This window comes from Nicotiana tomentosiformis, chromosome 4 (assembly GCF_000390325.3).
Source record: "Nicotiana tomentosiformis chromosome 4, ASM39032v3, whole genome shotgun sequence".
In the NCBI taxonomy this organism is placed as follows: domain Eukaryota; kingdom Viridiplantae; phylum Streptophyta; class Magnoliopsida; order Solanales; family Solanaceae; genus Nicotiana; species Nicotiana tomentosiformis.
This window is the reverse complement of record NC_090815.1, coordinates 87,088,478-87,108,104: the sequence shown is the minus strand read 5'-3', so window position 1 is coordinate 87,108,104 and position 19,627 is coordinate 87,088,478. Positions and strand designations below refer to the sequence as shown.

The window sequence follows — 19,627 nt, the reverse complement described above, 5'->3', positions numbered from 1 at the left end:
ATTACCATCATTTAGCATACCGCGTTGTGATTACCAAAGATTTGATAGCACCCAACCAATGTCCCCAACATACGCGATTCAACAAATAGCACTTTGCTTAGCCACCAAAAGAAGAAGAAAAAAAGAGAAAAGAGAGGAATTAAGGAATTCTATTTCTTTCTTTTTTTGGATTAGAGAACAGGCGAATACAAATACTTTGACCGAGAAATCATGAGGAAAGAGTCAAAAAGTCAAAAATTGCCCCCTTAACAGAAATTAAAGCACTGATACCAATATCCCCTCCTCAGAGAGGTAAATCCTCATCTTTAGCATCCAGCCACTCCAAAAGCCAGCAACCACAACAATCAAAACTGCTTAATTGATATACAAAAACATAGTAGGTGTCGGGAGAGAGGAGAAATGAAGTGATTGCATTAGACACATTACCATGGAACAAGTGGCAAGTCAATTTCTACCAGCTTCTGAAAGTTCTAATATAAAATACCTTCCACACAATTCAGACTATATACACTCATGTTCCGGAGTGGTGGCACAGGTACAGCACAAGATGGGCAAGAGCTCAGCGATTCAGTAGTTTACAAATGCCTCGAAAAGGTACAAGTGTTTGCCAAGTCACTCCTGGAATGTCCTATTCAAGGCTGTTAGTGCAAATATATAACTGTAATAAACCAGACAAAATCAAGTTAGAAGAATCTTATGCTACCTCAGGTGATGTAACATTTCAATCATGAAATTACTGTGCTACATGTTTTCCTTCTCGGGCAAATCACTACAACAGAGGCAAGCCCTGAAATGATTGCTCTTCAGGATTCATACCTACTCTCAGTGTGCAAGGCAAAATCATGTCATCTTTGCAGCACAAAGCAGCACATGAGGACCAAATATGCAATTACAACCACAAGAGGGCACCCCTATCTCCTAAAGGATCTTGTCACTTTGTTCATCCTTCTAGGCTAAAGCCAAGTCAAAACCTTTAGGGGGATGTTTTCCAGTCAAACTGAAGGTTACTGAAACTATTGACTGCTCCTAAACCACTAAGTAGTTGGTTTCCCAAATCTTGTTGCTGTTGACTCACACTTTGCTCTCGTGCCATTGGCATGCCTACTCTTCCATTCATAGCAACAGAACTATTACCTAATGCAGCCCGAATTCCATTGGCCATTGCAGCCTGGCTCAGTCCGTTGCCCATGTTGCCATATCCTGGAGAGATACCAATATTAGCATTTGCTGTCCCATTCCCAACAAGGCAGCTGCTTCCATTAAGAATGGAGTTATTAGCAGTTGTTATCAAACCATTTACACTTTTCATATCATTCCGCGTGGCACCACCACCTACAAGGCCACCTCCACCAAGTTGGGAAGACATCATCATTTCGTGTATGATCTTTTGTACAGAACTCTGAGAGTCGTTAGCATCAATATCACCTGAAAGAGTGGGTTGATGCATTGAAATATTCGGGGAATTGGCAGAATTCACGTGTGATCCAGATGTTAAGCCACCATGCGAAGTTTGTGGCGGATTGCCTGATGAACACGGTGTTGGTGATTGGAATGCAGACAGGTTTTGTTGAGACTGTGGCATTGTATTTGAAGAACTTGGTGAAGCCATTTGAACAGCATTTCCTGCATAAGGACTGTTCACACCATTTCCTGCATAAGGGCTGTTCACCCCATTCATTGTTGCCTGTTGCCTAGAGTTCATGGAATTTTGGCGCAATAGCCGAGCACCAGTACTACTAGACGAAGTAACAGGTGCAGGGTTTAAAGAGTTGTTTTCGCTCAGAATACCATTGCTGGAAGCAAGCTGCATTGTACCAGCCTGGACAGAGCTTTCGTGGTTTGAGTTCTGACTGGCCGTATGTTGTTGCTGTTGCTGCTGCTGCTGCTGCTGCTGAGACTGTGGCTGCTGCTGCTGCTGAGACTGCTCCTCAGATGGTTGAGCTGCACCACGTACCCCAGCCGATGAACCATTCCTACGAGGAAACTTAGCCAAGCTCTCTGGAAAGGCCAAATTTCAAGCACAATTGTAAGGTTTACAGAACTGTATCAACCCCACATTCATGTGGTACTCCCAGGGTTAAGTTCTTAACACCACACAACCCACTACATTAAATTCAACAAGTTAAATGCATATACAATGAAATCTACATTCAGACACAGCCAGTTTGGATTTTTGCACATGTACATTAGGTAGTCACCTGTTTCGACCTCAAAAAGCAATTTATCTTGCGCGTAAAATTTAACTTCAGATGATAACATTCGTGCCTTGTGAATTGTGATGAATAACAATTGTACCCTAATCTCTAAACCATCAAACCACAGAGAAAGATTAGCCCCTGCAACCTCACTTTTGATCTTTGTGATTACTTGGTGGATATAGAAGACCTTTAAACTAGCAACAGCCAACAGGAACAAGTTGAAAGGTAAAAACGCAGAACTTACCCATAGGCCCTGTCCTTGTCTCTCTGCTGTAGTCTATCAAATCTTTCATGCTATTAACTACTTCTGATATCTGCAATTGCACCAGCAGTATACAGAAGAATATAAATTATATCCATAAGACTGAATTGAAGACGAGATTAAAGCGAAATACAATTACATCAGAAGAGTTATCATTTGAATGCATCATCGTGCAACTTTCAGCCAGATTAGCTTCATTTTAAAAATGTCACTGGAAAAAAGTCTAGGCCTACGTGATAAACACTTGGAAAGTACAAAAAAAAAAGGGGGAAATCGCTGAACTGGAAGTTATCTTGTGCCACTAGACCCTCTATGACCCACTGAAATAAAATTATAGAAACAGAGTAAACTCTAAAAATTAAAAAGAAAACGCTTCTCAACAGGAAGAACAGAATGGCATCAGAAATATCTATCCTAAGAACAGGCCGAAATATGTTCCGTCTACTTCATAGATTAACTCATAAGTCAGTTGCCAGTAGGATTTAGGAATTCCCAATATGACAAAAGAACAGTTATCAAAATCCCTGAGCTGCTACCTGCTACAAAATCCGAATTTTGGCCTTCATTTTCAGCTGTGCTTTGAATTACATGGGAAGATGGCAGATTAAAAAGAGAGAGAGAGAGAGAGAGAGAGAGAGAGAGAGAGAGAGAGAGAGAGAGAGAGGGCACAGGGAGGATAAGAAAGTTGGGTAGAACTGGTTGAGTCGGAACACACAGAACAGGCAAATAAAACCTGGTTGGGAAATTAAAAACTCTAACAGAAGCAAATATTTCAACAATTTGTAGTGATTTCCCCATCGAAACAAGCGGAAAATCTCCAAACAAATCCAGAAAAGAACCAAAATAAAAACCTTACAGCATTAGAACGAGGTGTATACCTGAAGGCATCGCACATATCTCTTTGTATACCCTAAATCATTTACCAACGGAACTTCCAAAGCTTTTGCCAACTGACGAGCTGAGGCAACAAACCTGAATCAAAATCATAAGTCAAAATCTCAAAAGTGATATTACTTAAAATTAACAGCTAAATGAAGAGATAAACGATCATTAGCAAATACACAAGCATAAGAAAAATCCAGAATAAGAGAATCTATAGACATAACTTTAACCATATATATACATTGTTCCTGATTATGGTTGAAGGTGCTAAAAGGGTACAAGGCCTAAAATCATATGGAGAGGAGTTGTCCTTAAAAGCTTACAGTTTCACGAATCAGTTCGGACTTAACTATGAGAGAACATAATGAAAGCAAATGATCCAAATAGGCGACACCAACTAGTCAAAGATTAACGCTTAGTTATTATTGTTACCTTAGATCTGATGTTTACCAGAAGTCCTTTCAGTCCAGTTAGAGAGTGGTATATTAATGCAAGAAAATTGTGAGTAAACAACCTCCAGTTTTATAGAAATCCTAATTTGCGTTAAAGAAAATTATTTATGAACAAAATAATTGGATGATTAAGTTGAATCAACCTTCTTTGCGATAAAATTGTAGTTGTTGATAGATTGATTATGTATTGTTTGTTCGTTATACAAGTTATGACATAAAAAGGACATGCATGTCTATAACTTTCCCTCATCCCTCCCCTTCTCCACCATTACATATAGCTCCCTACATTAATGTAGCTCCATTGTACACTACCAATGAACAACAACTAGATGTGTTCCATACAAAAATAAAAATTAAAAAAGATACAATCACCAGAAGTCCTTTCATTTTTAATCCCCATTATTCTATTGGAAGATTCAATACATCACAGACCTTGCATGGCTCCTCCCACCCAAACCTGCCTTTCCAAGTCCACAATTACAGCCAAAGGCGGGTCCAGGATTTTCAGTTATGGGTTCTAGACCACAATCCTTTTTGCTTATTGGGTTCTGGATAGATTATTTATACATATTAAACGATTTTTTTAATTTTTAATACAAATACAGGGTTTGAGCTAAAGCTACTGGGTTCTGCCAAACCACTAATATAAGCTCCGCCCCTGGTTACAGTGAGGAAAATCAATCAGAGAGAAATTTAGTGAAGTACTTTAAAATATAGAAAACAGAGATAAACTCATATTCTGACTGGCGACCAAGAAATAATATCATTTCTCCTTGAATCTTGACATAACCAAGTAGAGACATGACAAAATGCAAATCCATAGTTCAAGACCAACATTCCGTGTAAGATCTGCATTTTGAAGCTGTAGGAACATGTCTTATATTCACAGGTACACCGGGATAGCTAATTCACCACTTTCAAGAGGATATTTTCTTTCCAAAAAAGTTCAAGACCAATATTCTCTTTCATTTATCAGGAATGGAAAATTGAGCTTTCAGAACCCAAAAAGGATATGCTCTTTTCAGTTAATAAAGACATTTTAACAATCAAACACAACTGCAATTCAGTTGTTCATCCAAATTTAACAAATCATGGATATCAACTAGACTTCCAAATTTATAGTTTCAGGAGCAATTGAGCTTCCAAGACTTGGCAGCATGACCAGCAATAGCGATCCATAACACCAAAATTTGAGCTATATCTGTTATCAGACGTACACATCGTAGTAAGATAAAGCACTAATAGGATGACTGACTGGTCAAATATCACAACAATAACATTAAAGTCTCAATTTAAGTCTGCTAACAATGATCTGTAAAATTAAAGTACCAGCAGACCATCAAAGAAGCCAATCCCTAAATGGAGACAAAGCTCATCATTATTACCTACTTAAGGAAAATAAGTTTTCAACACAGAGTGAGATATATGTGCTAAATCGAAATAGTTAGACCCCATTAAACAAAGACATGGTACAACAGTGTCAGCCCAAACATTTCGTATAAAACCTGTGCCATAAATATCTGGGACTCACATATTGCAGTTATTCTGCAACTCAGAAACAGACGCTGTAGATGATCCGTTTTGGGTGGCTGCCTGGTACTTTTGAGCTGCAGCGCCGAGTTGACTCACCTACACATGAAAATCATAAAAAACAAATCAAAGAGATGCAAATGCCACTATATCCAAAAATGAAAGACAGCTTCATCCAGATAACACAAACAATCTGCTAAAAGATGTGACAAACCCCATAAGAAGTAAAGCACACAGAAGGACAGGAAACAAGAATATGTGAAAACTTTATAAAGAGACATTCTGAAGAGAAATTTAGTTAACCCTGTCTTGCAGTCAATTAGGTGCAACGGAAATGATAGTGAACTAAATGCTTCATCAGGTCAACGTCATCTAAAAACTTAAACTTTATGAGAAGATATTCAACACAACTCCGCATATGTGGATCACTCACGGGCAAATATAATGATAACCCCGAATCAGCACATTCAAAGCCAGGACTGTTAGCACCAAATTTTGAATGTCTTTTTCAAATATAAAAGCAAAAAGTATTAGCAAAACCAGACAGATTATTTGATCTCCAATATTTTGTCATTTTTAGTACCTAATTTTCTTATACTAAATCTCTATTTCTCTATTCTTAGATGCTAACATATTTATCTATAATGTTCCTTTAAAAATCAACATATCACTCTTCCAACTATATTTACTGTGTTGTCTCAATCATTTCAGGAAAGAGCTCATCGGATCTAAGTCACATGCGTTTGTGCCAATACTAAAGCGTCGCAGAAGTCTGAAGCAAAGTGAAGGGCCGAGACTACACTTCACCTAACTGCAGCACTAAGTGCACCTCAGTGAACTCTTAACAATATTGATTCTAGTGCTTCTGTATCACTACTATATTCTCATAGTTCGCCCTTCAACACTTAATTACTTTCAAGTGTACATTGGCATGACAGAAGCAAAAATGTCCTCGAACACAGAACATAAAGCACAAAATTTCAGGCTTTACTGGTCTCGGTTGCATTAGCCAACAGCCGACACAGGTTTTTGAATTTTTCCACCACCGCTCTCCATTGTAGCAATAGTTTAACATCACCAAACCCTTAACCAAGGGCTAACAATACTGATTCTAGTGCTTCTTTATCTCTACTAAATTAATCATAATTAGGGATACAACACTCAAACCAATTCCAATCATACATTGCCATGATGAAGCACAGATATCAGACACAAAACTGAAAGCACCAAAAGCCAGGGTCTACTGGCCTCGGTTACCATTGCCAACAGCTCAAACAGCATTTGGAATTTTTTCCTCTACTGCACCTCCACTGCTGCAATACTATAACATCACCAAACCCTTAATCAGGGGCAAGGGCTAACCCTACTACCCAATGCACTGCTATCCTTCTCAAACATATCCAACAGACATAGATCTATATTTATACCGATGGACTCCAACCTATGGATGGTAATTTGCATTCAAGTCAGAGAAAGTGATTTACAGTGCAATCTACTAACTGCTCCAACCAATTCATCACCATGGATCAGGGATGAGAATAAGATGGTCAGCAACCATTGTTCTATTTTCTAGCAAGATGGCATTTAATAAAAAATGGAAAAGAGAAAGCAAGTCAAATCTCTAAGATGTATATTAGCTTATACCAAGTCACGATGAAAAGGAAAATTAGAGGGAAAAAGGCATGCTCGACGGATTATGTTTGAAATACATATAACTTTACAACAGCAAAACCTTATTTGAGAAATTATACCTCACAAGACCTCAATCTCATCAAATACATCTAAAAGGGACATTAAAGACCTCGTTTGACTAGCACGTACGTACTTATCTGGACAAAATGTTTCTGTTCTAGCATAAATGGTAAGAGAAAGCAAAAGTTTTTGCCAAAACAGAAACATACAAGTCAGGTTAGTTAGAGCCGAAGCATGATTCACATAGATCAAGGTAAATTAGCAGTTCAAAGCAACATTGAGCAACCTGAGGTATCAACAATCTTCTAGGGATTAGCTCCTCGTGACGTCGAGCACAAAATTCCCAAGAGACGATCTGCCAAGTTGACAAAAAGGAAAACAGTTAAAAGAAAATAATAGGCATTCATCTGCAATGTGCCATGTCTTAAACAACTGATTAATAAGTATAGTTATTAAAATAAAACGCTATGAGCTCTTCAATTAACCTTCAGATCAGGTTGTGAGAACACTATTCGAAGCTGACCATCACGGACAACACGAAGTTGCTCAAAAACACTCTCCTGAATTGCTTTTGCATAGTCTAGGACAATCTGTCCAGATGAATTCTGATATTCACGCGGCATATCAATATAGAGTAGCTCTTCCAAAGTCCCACTTTCATATTTTATCTTGAAAAGCCTGGGCAAGACTTCAGCAGTCGCTTCTGAACAAATAAGTTCAGAAACATCAGATGCCAATAAAGATTACACTGAGGAAAATTAACCAAATGGGTGCAGATATTACGAGTCAACGACAATGGCTTTGTAAAATTACAAAGAAACATACCAAACCCACGGCCTGGCTTGCGGTTGCATATTTCACAGTGCCATACATCCTGCAAATTATATAATCGTGATTAATTTTCTAATACAAGGAAAAAGTTGGTCAGCAATAAATTTGCATAACATATAAGCAACAAATCCAAATTAGTTATCAAAGCTGAAAAAAGAATCAATTTTCAGAAAAGCTTTATCAATCCATAGATGTGGATGTGGTATATGACTTGCTATAACCACATTTTTTCACTATATAAGAAGATTTCTCACATTTGATTACGAAAAATCAATAACACAACCAACCTGAGGAAAAACTCCAGTGGTCTGCCGACCACTTCCATACATAGAAACGCACCACTTTTTCTTGGCATGTGGAGCAAAATACTCGGCGACAAATTTTCTCCAGAACTCTATGTTATTGTCCTATAAAAAAAGGTAGTGCAAATGTAACATCATAGGGCTGTAGTCAAATAAAGGATCAATTGAGATCAGATAAGCTGTGTGGTAGGGTGCAGAGTTTATAGTCCACCCAGAAATTATAGTTGGCACAGTTTTCTTACTTCAGGTCTGTGTTGCTGCTGATACAAATAATGAGTCAGCCGACGGGCACACATCCCAGGCTCATAAGCTGGTTTTATAGGAGACCTTATAGCATGATTCTGTGGTTGAAATTGCGGTTGAAGTGGGTTTCTTTGCTGAGGAATAGTCTTCAAGAGTTGTTGCTGCTGCTGCTGCTGGAGCTGCATAATCCTCTGCTGGTGGAAAAGCTGAGCCGCTGCTGCAGATTGAGGGGACTGCTTGGACATGTGAAGTAACTGCTGCTGTTGTTGCTGCTGCTGCTGCTGCTGCTGTTGCTGTTGCTGATGTAGAAACAAAGAGGGTGAGGAATGTTGTGGCTCCATCTTCACAGTGGCAAGGCCTCTCATACTTTGTATCTGTTGGGGCTCCTGCTTTACAGTTGCCAGGTTTCGCAGGGCTTGCAACTGCTGTGGTGTTTGATCACTGGTCACCTGGGGCTCCTGTTTGATAGATCCTAAGCCTCCTAATCCACCTCGCATGGATTGAAATTGCTGCTGCTGTTGCTGTGTTTGGGAATTGCTAGGGGCAGAGAATTGCTGAAATTGTTGATTATGTTGGTAATTCTGGGAATCAAGTTGTTGGGACGGTGATCGGTCAATTAACATCTGGTTACCAGAAGGGCTAGGAAACCGCTGTCCCTGAACTTGACCTGAAATTGGATTTGCTGTCATGGCCGATGAGCCAAACGATGTTGAAGGAGTACTAAATCCCATACCATTGCCAGCACTGGACAGTGGATCAGACTCGGCCACATTATCAACTCGTTGAGAGATTCCATTTCCGGGAAGCCCTGGATTATGACCGCCATTTCCTAAGGACTGATGGAGCAGAGATGAAACATTTGGAGCATTTCCTAGCATATTCATGTTACCAAACTGAGTCCGAGGTGACACAATAGAAGGGAAACTACCTGGGGTAGGCATTCCACCCCCTTGACCTCCCAAAAAACTAGAATTTGATCGCAATAACGAAGACGGGACAGGCTGGGCACCTCCTCCAAGTGGATTTGGAGGCCCCTGTGGAACCATACTTTTATGCAATAGATAACAATCTACAAACACTTAACCAACTATAGAACACTAAAATTGTATGAAGACTAACTCCCCAGATCTAGAGATTTTATATTAAAAAGAATTACACAGAACAACAAGCAGAATCTACTATATCAATTAAATGAATCAGTGATTTCCTTTCCAAATCGGAGCTAGACATTCCAAAGTCCATGTTTTGAGCCAAAACAAAGGGAGAACCCTCACCGCTGGGCATAACTCTTTGTGTATCAACAACAGAAAGTTGGAAATCACAGAATACCAGGTACAAGCTACAAGCTTTAACTGTTAACATCCTAAAGCTTCTCTTTTTCTGCTCAAGGAACTATCTTTATCCACTTTTCCAATCAGCCCCTGCAAGAAAAAGAAAAGGTCCAATTGTGTCAAATTTCTCCCTTTGTTCCATAAAAACATAGCTAAACTTAAATCTCAACACCGTAAGTAAAATCAAAAAAACAAGCTCCATACTTCATCACTAATCTAATAAAGCAGCCAAAAGAGTAGAATACACTAAAACACGAACAAAATAGAAAATCACAAAAATTCACCCTCAAACTAAAAAAAATGAAAATTACCTCCAAAATAACTAAGCTACAGTAAACAATTCGACAGTAAAAATTTAAAAACAAAATAAAAATTAGCGATTCATAAGTTACATGTTCACTTGATCGATCCCTAAATCACGCAATAAAGTACAAAGGACAAGATCCACAGCTCAAATTATCGACAACACCTAGGGCACCAAGCTCAAAAATATATAAATACATCCCAAAAGGGGAACAAGGAGTTACTTACCAAAGCACGCAGTCACAATCAGCTTATAAATATAATTTATGTATCTATATCGATATCTATACATATACATACAGATAAGCATGTATGTATTAGTTCATTCAACCAACTTTCACTTGTTGGGTTGGGGCTTTGGTTTTTTTTTTTTTCCACGCCTTTGGCTTTTTCAAAGTGAAAAAGTTTCAGTAGAGAGGAGAGTTTCTTCGAGTTTCTGCGCTGTCCTTTTTAGAGAGAGAAAGTTAGAGAGAGAGAGTTTGTGTTTCTGCGGACGTCAAATTTGCATTCCGTCGGATTGAATAATTATAAAATAAAATAAAAAAGAATAATTATCCTTCCTTCACTCTTTCTTTCTTTACCTTTTTCTTTTCTTTTTTATTGTTTTCTTCTCTTAATCAAACAAAGTCAAATCCTCTTCTGCTTCCATTCATGTGAGAGAACAATAACATGCATCATCACGAGGCTGGCAAATGTTAGTTCTCTACTCCATTTTATGTGGATTTGTTCTTTAACACCTCGGTTGGGTTGTAGTTATCTACTATATTGTTACTTCATATATACTCTCTGTTCCAATTTATGTGAACGAAATTTTTAACATGTTTGATTGGGTACGAAATTTAAAAAAAAAAAAAACTTTTAAATTTGTGATCCTAAACAAGTCAAAAAGGGGTCAGAGTATTTGTATGGTTATAAAAATTTGTCATTAAGGTTAGAATTATAAATTTAAGCTAAATTGTTTCCAAATTTAGAAATAGGTCATTCTTTTCGCAACAGACCAAAAAGGAAATAGGTTCACATAAACTGAAACGAAGTTAGTAATATTTATCTTGATTATTATTTAAATTTTATTGTATCGTGTATTTAAATTTATCGTTATGTAACGACAAAAAGCATCACTTTATATGACGATCGATTTGGCTTATTATTAAATAATCATATTTTCGTTTACGCTACTTTTTTATACAATTATTTCGCATTGTACCTTACTCTCTCTTTTTTATAGTTACAAGTTTATTATTCATATTGTTGGTGCATGACAATCTATCTAAACATACTTTTTTATACAATTATTTCACATTGTACCTTACTCTCTCTTTTTTGTAGTTATAAGTTTATTATTCATATTGTTGGTGCATAACAATCTATCTAAACATACTTTTTTATACAATTATTTCGCATTGTACCTTACTCTCTCTTTTTTGTAGTTACAAGTTTATTCTTCATATTGTTGGTGCATGACAATCTATCTAAACATTGTTTATAACAATACAATTCAATACAATATAATATAATATGATATGATATGATATATTATGAAATGACACATAACAAACATCCAAACAAACTGTTAAAAGATGACATAAGTTTAACATATTTTAATTGTAACTTTAATGACATGATCTTGAACTTACTTAATATAGAAAGGTCATTGTTTTATTAGGAAAGAGAGAATAAAAAGACACATAAAACACTCGCCATTACTTATTTAATCACTGTTAGTATAGGCAATTTTCGTACTTTACATACATTTAATTTATGTGTGAAGTTTTCTTTTATTTAATAAATTTAATTTATGCATGAAGTTTTTTTATTTAATAAACTCTATGTTCTATTAAATGCCTCATATAAGAACACAAAAGTTTCTATCGAGATATTTTTGAATTTTAATTAAGACCGACCGGATATGGAAGAGAGAAAAAAAGGTACGTTGTCGTAAACTTTTTATTGATATCTTGGCTGGAATCTGACCATCTCTAGTGGGTTCCACTATTCCACTCAGGGTTGTGCATTTGGATCGGATATCCGAGAATCCGAACCGATCTACTTTATTTGAATTTTTGGATTTCAGATTTTGGATATTTGGATAGGATATGGGTTATGTTTTTTAAAAGTTCGGATATCCGGATTAGATTCTGATTGGTATAATTTTAATTCAATCTGATTCAAAATCCAAAATTATAAGGACATGTATAAATACTAGACTTTAATTTTAGGGTTAGGTCTTGTTTCATTTTTTAGAGACTTAGTTTATATCGGGCCTCTCTCTCTCTCTAAGATCTCTTCATAGACTGCTGCTCTGTTCCACCTCTCTTCTCTGTGTCTCTCGACTCTCACTCAGTCTAGCTTTCCTATCGACGGTGATCGGACGATGCCTCTACCTTTATCGACGATAAGACTGACTCATTCTCTCTCTCTCTCTAAAACTTGGTTGTTTATTATTATTGGTTCCTTGTTTTCTTTCTCCCCTTTTATTAGAACTTAAAGGAGGTGTTTATTTTCTTTTGTTTCATGGAAGAAATCAAAAGGAGATGTTTGTTCTCTTCTTTTATTTTTTTGAATCATGTTCTGTCTTTTTCTAATTTTTGGGTGCATGGATCGGTTTGGCTTTAGGAATTTACTGCTAAGACTTTAGTTTTTTGCTTTTTGTCTAAATGTATTTTGGGGTCTTTACTTTTTTTAACAGAAATAACTCCAACTATGAGATAAACAATATACTTTCTTTACTGTCCATAGTCCAAATTGCTCGTCTGATTTTACTATGTATTTGTTTGTTTGTTTCGCAAATAGCAATGAGGCAGAGATGGGGAATAAACTTCAAACTCTTGAAAAATGTGGTGAAAGTGATGCTTCAAATGATTTCACAACCAACATTGAATTTGAATCTGATTCGTAAAAATAAAAAAATAGCCATGAAAGAAAGATCAGTTGCTTGGCGCCACTTCAACAAGTTCACTAATGTCGAGGGTGTTAAAAAAGCAAAATGCAAGTATTGTTCAGAAGAATATGTAGCTAATAACAAAAATAGTGGTACAAGCAATTTGCTATCGCATATGCTGAAGTGTCCGAACAATCCCCGAAAGGCGGAGACAAGCCAGACAAGATTAGCTTTTCAACAGAAAGGTCAAACAGGTGATGTCTCACTTATCCCTTGAAAATTTGATCAAGAGGCATGTAGGAGGGCTTTAGCTCGTATAATAATTATAGATGAACATCCCTTTATTTCTATTGAAAAAGATGGATATAGAGACTTTGTAAGAACTCTTCAACTTTTATTTGATATTGCATCTCGTACTATTATGACTAAGGATTGTCTTGAGATTTATCATGAAGAGTATTTGCTTTGAAGTCAATTTTTAAAGAATCAAAACAGAGAATTATATTACGACTGATACATGGACTTCAATCCAAATAATATATGTGTGTTACAGCATATTACATTGGCAAGAATTAGAAATTGCATAAAAGGTTATTGAATTTTTGTCCAATTACTAGTCACAAAAGTTAATATTTAGCTAATTGTATTGCTAAGTGTTTGCTTGAATGGGGAATGAATAAAGTATTTACTGTGACAGTTTATAGTGCGAGTTCTAACGATGTCATGGTTAAAGAAATGTCCAAACAATTTACTAGATGTGTAATGACCAGATCGATCATTTTGAACATTTGCATTCAGTTTGGTGGGTTGAGGTCATGAGTAGCTTCATATGGTGTATATAACTTGCGTGCACCGTCGGTTTTGGTTTTTGAGTGGTTTAGAATTGATTTGAAGGAATAATTCTCAACTAAGAAGCTTTAAGTTGGAAGAATTAACTAAGTTTAACATTTATTTATTTGACCTCGGATCAGAGTTTTTATGGTTCCGTTAGGTTCGGATGGTGAATTTGAATTTGGGCGTATGCTCGAATTTGTATTTGGAGATTTCTAGAAAGTTTTGACCCTAATTGGTGAAAATTGGCTATTTGAAGATTTAGAAAGTTTACAGGTTGACTTCGATTTTATCGGGTTCGAATTAGTGTTCTTAGAGTTGGAATACGTTCTTTATGTCAATTTAAATGTGTGTACGAAATTTGGGTTCATTCCATATTGGTTAAGCTTGAATCGAACGTTTTTTCGAAGTTTGATATTTATGAACTTAAGAGATTGATCTTGATCGATGATTCATGATTTTGATATTATTATGTATGATTTAAGGTCTCGAGTAGATCCATATTATATTTTGGGACTTGTTGGTATATTCGGACGGGGTCTCGAGGGGCTCGGGTGAGTTTCGAGGTAGTTTTAGATCATTTCGGATGGGTTTATGTTGCTGGTTCAGGTGGTCTTCGCGATCGTAAATGAGAGGACGTGATCGCGATGTGTAAGCTAGAGCTAGGCTTTTTCCTCTATGGTTCGTGACTGGAGGATCGCATTCGCGGAGCTTGAGTGGTTAGGTCATCGCGTTCGTAGGAGAAGATCCGCGATCGCGGTTCAATGTAGGAGCTGGAGGAGTTCCTCATAAGCGGATCGCGTTAGCGAAGATCAGTCATTGTGTTTATCGCGTTCATGGGTGCTGGGTCACGAACGCGAAGTGCATTTTATTGGCAGCCTTTTTTTTCTTCTACGCGATCGCGAGGGCTATACCGCGATCGCGATGCATATAATTAGGCAGTGCTTATAAGTACTCTATTTCGAAGGTTTTGGTTATTTTATCATATTTTGAGTTATAAAGCTCGGATTTGAGCGATCTTGGAGAGGATTTTCACGATTGTATTGGGTAAGTACTTTGACTCGAACTTGACTATTTTACATAATTCCATCTTTGATTTAGACATTTGATTGATGAATTTAAAAGAGAAATTGGGAGTTTTTTTCTAATTAAAGTGAATAATTGGGTTTTGAACATCGATTCGGAGTCGGATTTGAGTGAAATTAGTATGGTTGGACTAGTATTCGAATGGGTTATCAGAATTTATGAGTTTTGTCGGATTTTTGGGTACGATCCCGGGTTGACTTTTTTGTTGACTTTGAGCATTTGATTAAAGATTCGACCTTTATCTTTTGGGTTCGGTTCCTATGGGATTATTTGATATTTTTTAGTTTTTTTTGGCTAGTTTCAATCCGTTCAGAGGTCGATTCGTGTGGGATGGCGTTTCTAGTGTATCGATTTGGCTTGTTTGAGATAAGTGTCTTGCCTAACTTTGTTGGAAGAATTTTTCCTACTAAATGATATTGTTTGCTACTTGCGATGGTGATGCATATGCGAGGTGACGAGCGTATATGCATGTGTCAGGGTTTTCATGCTCGGGAGAGGGAATTATATGCTTCTTTGTGCTTCGTTGAACTTTGGTGATCCATTGACTTATGCTTTATTTAATTCCATGACTAATAAACTAAATTATATGTGTTAGAAATCATGTTGGAATATATGACATCTTAAAAGGATTTAATGTGTTATTTTTTTTTGAGACAATTCACATGCTTGATTGACCCTAGCATCAGAAACACCCATTTATACCTGTTATTATCATGTTACTTGAGCTTCTTTATCCGTAATAAGAGATGATGGTCGGGGCGTTGGGGCTATGTTTGGCACGATGAGTATTGCCGTGCAATGTGAAATAGGATTGGTCAGTTGGTTGCTACCATGTTAGAGGAATGATAGTTGAATCTTGTTATGATTACTTGTTCGTTAAACACTTATGTGCCCTCTATTCTGGTTTCTATTAATGTTTACTATTTTGTAGGCTACTTTCACTTTTGTGTTCCTTATGTAGTTATCTCTGTGATTCATGTTTGGCCCGATACTATTATATCCATGTTTCTACCTTGTCTGTTACTGTTACTCCTATGCTTTTACTTGATTTACTTTGATACATGTTCTCTTCGAATTCATGCCTTTACTGTTATTTGCCTATATTTGTTACGTGATTTAATTATTAGTTGTCTTGACCTGTTACACGCCTCCACTTACTACATGCCTTCACATATTATATGTCTTTACTTGTTATATGCCTCCACATGTTACATGATTTCACTCCTTACACACCTCTACTTGATACTTGTTTTATTTGACGTACATCCTTTCTCGCTTCATGCTTTACACTTCCTTGCTTAGCCGGATTGGGTAACTTTTAAATTGGTTGTGTGTTTATACTTTATGAAAGTTTTGGATTTATATGTGGGAGACTAGCTCTGGGTGCTATGCTGCTCACCGTACTTTGTTTGAGTTTGTATTCCTTTGAATTTCGCGTGTTAGTTTCCTTGGTGTTACGTTGTGAATTTTCCGTGCTTGGTTATTGTAGAATAGCTTCGTATGAACTTATTATATATATATTTGGGATTGATCTGCATATCACAACGATATTGATATGATATGTGGAATAGGGTTGCGCGCCACAACGGAGAAGATGTATTGTGGTTATTCTTGTCTATTAATTTCTGATATCGTATTGTGTCGTGAAATTGAGAAGTGATAATATTTTGGGGGCCTCTGTCATTTGTATGATTGTTTCATTTATTATGTGATTATACATGTCTCTTTCTCGTATTGCTCTCTCTGTTTATCATCTGCACAGTTAAAATATTGAGTGAATATCTTTTAACTTAAACCTCATCACTACTTCACCGAGGTTTGTCAAGATACTTACTGAATACATGAGGTTAGTTGTACCCATACTACACTTCTACAACTTGCATGCAAATCCTGGAGCTACGTAGTTGTGGAAGATGGATCCTTGCATTGGAGACGTACTTGCGTTCCAGATTCAAGCTACCTCTTGTTCATGGTAGTTTAGGATTCATCTTTGTTTATGTAAACTTCAAATAGATATTGTATTTAATCTTCACATCGGCATTGTAAATCTAGATCATAGTAACTCATGACTTGTACTAACGGTCCTTGGGAGGTTGTATATAATTCATATATTTACTTTTTGTTGTTGATAATCTGTTATTTGACTTACCTTGTTCTATGTTTGGGTTACCTAGCACTAGGGTTAAGTGCCATCACGAATAGATAGATTTTTGAGTCGTGACAAGATGGAACACTAACTTGATGGAAGGCAAGCACGTTCATGCTAGATGTATGGCTCACACCGTCAATCTAGTTGTTCAAGATGTGTTGAAAGAAGGGGGTGTGCATGTAGAACTCCACATATTTGATGTTGAAGGTTGCTACAGTTTATGAGAAAGCCTTTATAAAATATCGTGAAATTGATTATGGTTTGATGTCATGTATTTCTAACTGTCTTTGTGAGGATGGACAACTTGCAGGTCCACTTTTAAGTACTGACTGGGATAGTGTAAGACGCATTGTGAAGTTTCTTGAAAATTTTATGAACTCACCTTAAAGGTATCAAGTACACTTTATATTACATTTACTGTGCACTTTGTTGATAAGTGTGTTGTTTGTTCTTCTTTGAAAGAGTTGATGCAAAATGAAGATGTTGCCTGATGTGCTAGCCATTTCGATTTCTAGTGTTGCCTCAATATTAGCCTTTAGTACCGGCGGACGCATACTTGATCCATATAGGAGTGCATTGACTCCTGGATTGATTCAAGCTCTTGTGTGTGTCCAAGATTGGCTTCGAAATGAATCAACAACTCCAGTTAAAATTGAAAAAGATTTAGATAATCTTGAACAACTTGAAGCTGATAAGACTATCTTATTTCTTTTATTATTTGTGTTTAATGTATAATTTATTTGTATGTTTATTTAGATTATTCTTATACTAATTTCTTCTATTACTATCTTATTCTACATAATTTATTAATACCGAAAATGAGCCTTGCACCGCCGACATATAGTGATGAAGATTATTGTTTGCTATTGCCAGTATTTTGTTTTTGGTGTGTGCATCTTGTATAAGGATTTCTAGTATTACTGCTATTTTATTACATTCTTATACTTGATTATCTGTCCTATTTTATAACAAGTTGCATCTATATATATATTTTAATGATTCTTGTTGTAACCAGCCTATTTGAGATGATTGTTTGGTATGATATGACTAAAGAAAACTAACAAAATACTTAACGAGGGGCTATGTCATTTTTCTTAAGGAGCCAAGGAAGTCAAGATTTGTGATTAAGACTAACTTATGGCGAATGACACTATTTTATATACTATTTAACTCCATACTTTCTCAGAATTGTACATTTAAACCTATAATAAAAAATTAACCGTTTCATATTCTCTAATTTTCTTTATAAAGAGAACAAGTATAAGTATACATTCTCAGGATTGTACAATATAAACCTCTCTTTTATTGTTGCAGAATGAAGGGGGGTACATCAAGAAGACAAGAATTGAGTGGTATGGCCATGGAAGTTGGAACTTGGAACTCTTTTGTGTAATCTATTAAAGAATTCTTATTGATGATTTCAGTTTATTAGACATCTATTTGAGACATTCAGTTTATTTTATTTTGCTATGAAGATTGCATTTTGTTTATGCAATGAAAGACATTTGTTGCCTTTAAATTTATTAGAATGATGAATCGAACTAGACTTAAAAAGTGCAGTAGCCAATTAGATTAGCAATAGCCTTAATAAAGTACAATCCGATTAAAAAATCTGAAATATTTATCTGCTACAACTTTAGAATTCGATCTGATCTTATAATGACCCGGTAGGTCATTTTGAGTATTTTAGCCTCATTCCCCTATTTATTGCCTCTTATATGTTCAATTATGGTTATGTGACTTGCCGGGGTTGGCTGGTTTGGTTTCGGGTGAGTTTCGGAGTGAATTGGGATACTTAGTCCTAAAGTGGGAGGCTTAAGTTGAAAGAGTTTATCGGAGTTTGACTTTTATGTAGACGACTCTGAAATGAGGTTTTGATGATTTCAATAGCTTTATATGGTAATTTTGGACTTAGGCGTATGTCTGGATATTGATTTGGAGGCCCGCAGGTTGGTTTGAGATTTTTTGGCGAAAGTTGAAAAGTTGAAGGTTTGAAAGGTTTGATCAAGGGTTGACTTTATTGATATCAGATTCGGATTGAGATTTCGGGAGTTGGTATAGGTCTGATGTGTCATTTGGGACTAGTATGCTAAATTTGAGCTCATTCAGAGTTGGTTTGATATGATTCAGCGTTAGTTTTGAAAGTTGAATGTTCATTAATTCAATATGTTTGAATTGGGTATGATTCGTAGATTTGATGTTGTTTGATATGATTTTAGGCCTCGGGTAGGTTCTTTATGTATTTTGGGACTTGATGGTATATTCGAACAGGGTCCCGGGAGCCTCGAGTGTGATTCAAATCAAGTCCGGCTCCATTTTGGACTTTGTTGGACTACTGATTTTCTGTATCTGGTTTCCTCTTTCGCGATCGAGGAGGAAGGGGCGCGATCGCGAAGAGTTGTTGTTGGTAGCTGGAATTTATTCATCGCATTCACGTTAGTAAGCTCGCATTCGCATAGCATTGTGAGGCTCAGGTCATTGCGGATACGGAGAGGTCACGCATTAGTGCAGAGGAGTGGTCAGTTGGAGCATCAGGCTTTAAGCCTACACGATCGCGAAGTTGTGCACGCGTTCGCAAAGAGTCAGATCGGGTAAGCCTCGCGTTCGTGACTGTGTCTTTGTGTCCGCGTAGATAATTTTGGAGGCAGTGATTATTT

At 36.7% G+C, this 19,627-nt stretch overlaps 1 protein-coding gene across 5 annotated transcripts; it reads right to left on the bottom strand.

Moving 5' to 3' along the window:
* Positions 1-139: 139 nt before the first annotated feature.
* On the bottom strand, positions 140-10,544 carry LOC104116488 (transcriptional corepressor SEUSS-like). Of its 5 annotated transcripts, none has more exons than XR_004512168.2 (11): positions 10,255-10,544; positions 8,392-9,813; positions 8,135-8,254; positions 7,842-7,890; positions 7,502-7,719; positions 7,303-7,371; positions 5,326-5,423; positions 3,339-3,432; positions 2,443-2,512; positions 704-1,998; positions 140-618 (listed from the first exon to the last, which is right to left on the bottom strand). XR_004512168.2 is itself a non-coding variant. In XM_070199971.1 (11 exons), exons 2-11 carry the CDS (start codon positions 9,436-9,438, stop codon positions 974-976), a joined length of 2,724 nt encoding a protein of 907 aa, XP_070056072.1. In that variant the 5' UTR covers positions 9,439-9,813; positions 10,255-10,544; the 3' UTR covers positions 140-973. The 5 variants fall into 5 exon arrangements, 4 of the variants coding, with proteins under 4 accessions (XP_070056072.1, XP_070056073.1, XP_070056074.1 ...); XM_070199971.1 differs by having other exon boundaries at positions 140-1,998; positions 8,392-9,059; positions 9,126-9,813; XM_070199972.1 differs by having other exon boundaries at positions 140-1,998; positions 8,392-9,263; positions 9,667-9,813; positions 10,255-10,500.
* Positions 10,545-19,627: the final 9,083 nt, after the last annotated feature.

Excerpts from the sequence above, each read along its gene's own strand:
- LOC104116488 (XM_033661384.2), bottom strand. The coding sequence starts at position 9,438 with ATGGTTCCACAGGGGCCTCCAAATCCACTTGGAGGAGGTGCCCAGCCT. Across the intron at positions 5,424-7,302 it reads GAAGATTGTTGATACCTCAG|GTGAGTCAACTCGGCGCTGC; the intron begins GTTGCTCAATGT and ends TTTCATGTGTAG. Across the intron at positions 1,999-2,442 it reads GACAAGGACAGGGCCTATGG|AGAGCTTGGCTAAGTTTCCT; the intron begins GTAAGTTCTGCG and ends TGGCCTTTCCAG.